The sequence below is a fragment of the Empidonax traillii genome, unplaced genomic scaffold (assembly GCF_003031625.1).
Source record: "Empidonax traillii isolate 1590-97213 ecotype Southwest subspecies unplaced genomic scaffold, ASM303162v1 scaffold5063:size8949, whole genome shotgun sequence".
Taxonomy (NCBI): Eukaryota; Metazoa; Chordata; class Aves; order Passeriformes; family Tyrannidae; genus Empidonax; species Empidonax traillii.
In genome coordinates, this window is record NW_020960256.1 from 830 (window position 1) to 2,855 (window position 2,026).

Consider the following 2,026-nt stretch of genomic DNA (forward strand, 5'->3'; position numbering starts at 1 on the left):
CTCCAGCTCAATCTGCTTTTAACCCACCCCAACCACGGGCTGGGTGGGAATCACACCCACCCCCGGAGCCCCCCCAGGACACGAAACACGGATCCATCTGGTGCTCGGAGAGAAGGATTTTATTTCAACACCACGGGGGGAAGGGGCTGACAGGGCTTGGGTGGCAGGGAAGGGACGATGCATGTGCTGGGATTTCAGATCCCCGTGGGCACAGAAACCCCGCGGGGGGACACTTCAGTTGCGGGGACGGCGCCCGTGGTCGTGCCCGTGGTCATGCCCGTGGTCATGCCCATGATCATGCCCATGGTCATGCCCATGGTCCCCACCAGGGCCCTGGTGGGACCTGTTGTGGGCGTCGATGGCCACCAGGCAGAGCGTGGTGAGGAACTCGGTGAACTTGAGGCGCCCGTCGCGGTTGCCGTCGGCCTTGGCGAAGAGCTGGGCGATGTACTCGTCGGTGCTCGCCTTGGGCTGGAGGAAAAAACACCACGTGGAAATCAGCAATCAGCTCAGCCCTCCCTCCCTCCCTCCCTCAGCTTGGGGGGGGGGGCTGAATCCCAGGAGGAACAACACCCTTTTTTTTCCCCCTCTGGGAAGCTCCTGACCCCAAAAAAAAGGCTCTTCCACCCCTGGAATCGGGTTGGAGCGACCCGGCCCAGCCTTCCCACCCACCCCACCCCACGGTTCTGTGACGGATCCCACCAGCTCACCGGCTTGGTGTTGTGCAGGAAGGGCTGGGCCGTCTCCTTGAGCAGCTTGGAGAACTCGCCCTTGCTCAGGTAGTCGTCGATGGGGTACTGCACGGCGTACTGGTGGTAGATGTTGACGGCGCACTCCAGGGCCAGCTCCAGGTCGGTTTTCATCCTGCTGGGAAAGGATGGGGGGGGGGAGACACAAACAGAGAGTAAAACGTCAGAGCTGGTTGGAGGAGAGAGAGAGAGAGAGGACTGACCTCTCTCTCTCTCTCTCTCTCTCTCTCACTTTCTCCAGGTCCATCCTGGTGTTGCTGCTTCCAGGTGCCCTCTGGAAGAACCCGCTCACCTTGGAGGAGTTCTGGGCTCTGCTGATGATGCACAGAAGGAGCAGGAGCGGTTGGTGCCGCGCAGGGGGGGACGACTCCTCTTTTTATACCCTTCCCTGAGCCACGATTTTTGTGACACCCTCGAATCTCCTCCCGGGGCCACAACGCCCCACGGGGAGTTGTGCAAGGTTGCTCAGCAACGCCCAGGTGGTGACTTCTTGGCTCCAGGAACTGGCTGCTCTCCCTGTCAGGGGAGGGGGGGACGCCCCAAACTCATCAGGATGAAAGGAGGAAACACCAGAAGTGACATCTGCGAGGAGGGGTCGGTGAGGACGCAGGGCTGGGACGTTTCCTGCGGGGTTTGGGGGGCTTGGTGGAGATGATGGGAGGGGAAATTCGTCTGGGTGACTCCTGTGAGGGTCCCCAGTGGGATAACACCGGGTTTACCCCACGGGGAATGGGGCTCATTCTTTTATTTTTCCCATCACTGTCGAGTTTGGGGGGAGGTTTGGTGACCTCTGAATTTGGGGGGAGGTTTGGTGACTCCTTCGAATTTGGGTGGAGGTTTGGTGGCCCCTTCAAGTTTGGGTGGAAGTTTAGTGACCTCTTCGAGTTTGGGGGGAGGTTTGGTCACCCCTTTGAGTTTGGGTGGTTTGGTGACCCCTTTGAGTTTGGGTGAAGGTTTGGTGACCCCTTTGAGTTTGGGTGAAGGTTTGGTGACCCCTTCGAGTTTTGGGGGGAGGTTTGGTGGCCTTTTTGACTTTGGGGGAGGTTTGGTGCTGCCAACACACCCCCCTCTCCAAACTGGGGCTGGTAGGGAGCCCCTCGTCCCAAATCCAGCCCCGGGCCGGCCTTGGAGGATTTTTGGGGACTGGGAAGGGCAGTGATGGTGAAACATCTCCCTGTCAGCCTCCTAATCCCGGAACAGGAGTCAGAAGAATCCTAAATTGCAAAAGGAGGGGAAAACAAAGGGAGAGGTTTTCTGATGGAAACGGGCCAGGAAAG

General features: G+C 59.2%; 1 protein-coding gene across 1 annotated transcript; it reads right to left on the reverse strand.

The window, feature by feature from the left end:
• Positions 1-234: 234 nt before the first annotated feature.
• On the reverse strand, positions 235-1,056 carry LOC114073037 (protein S100-A9-like). Its single transcript, XM_027910842.1, has 3 exons — positions 1,042-1,056; positions 711-867; positions 235-471 (listed from the first exon to the last, which is right to left on the reverse strand). The coding sequence occupies exons 2-3, from the start codon at positions 861-863 to the stop codon at positions 235-237; spliced, it is 390 nt and encodes a 129-aa protein (XP_027766643.1). The 5' UTR covers positions 864-867; positions 1,042-1,056.
• Positions 1,057-2,026: the final 970 nt, after the last annotated feature.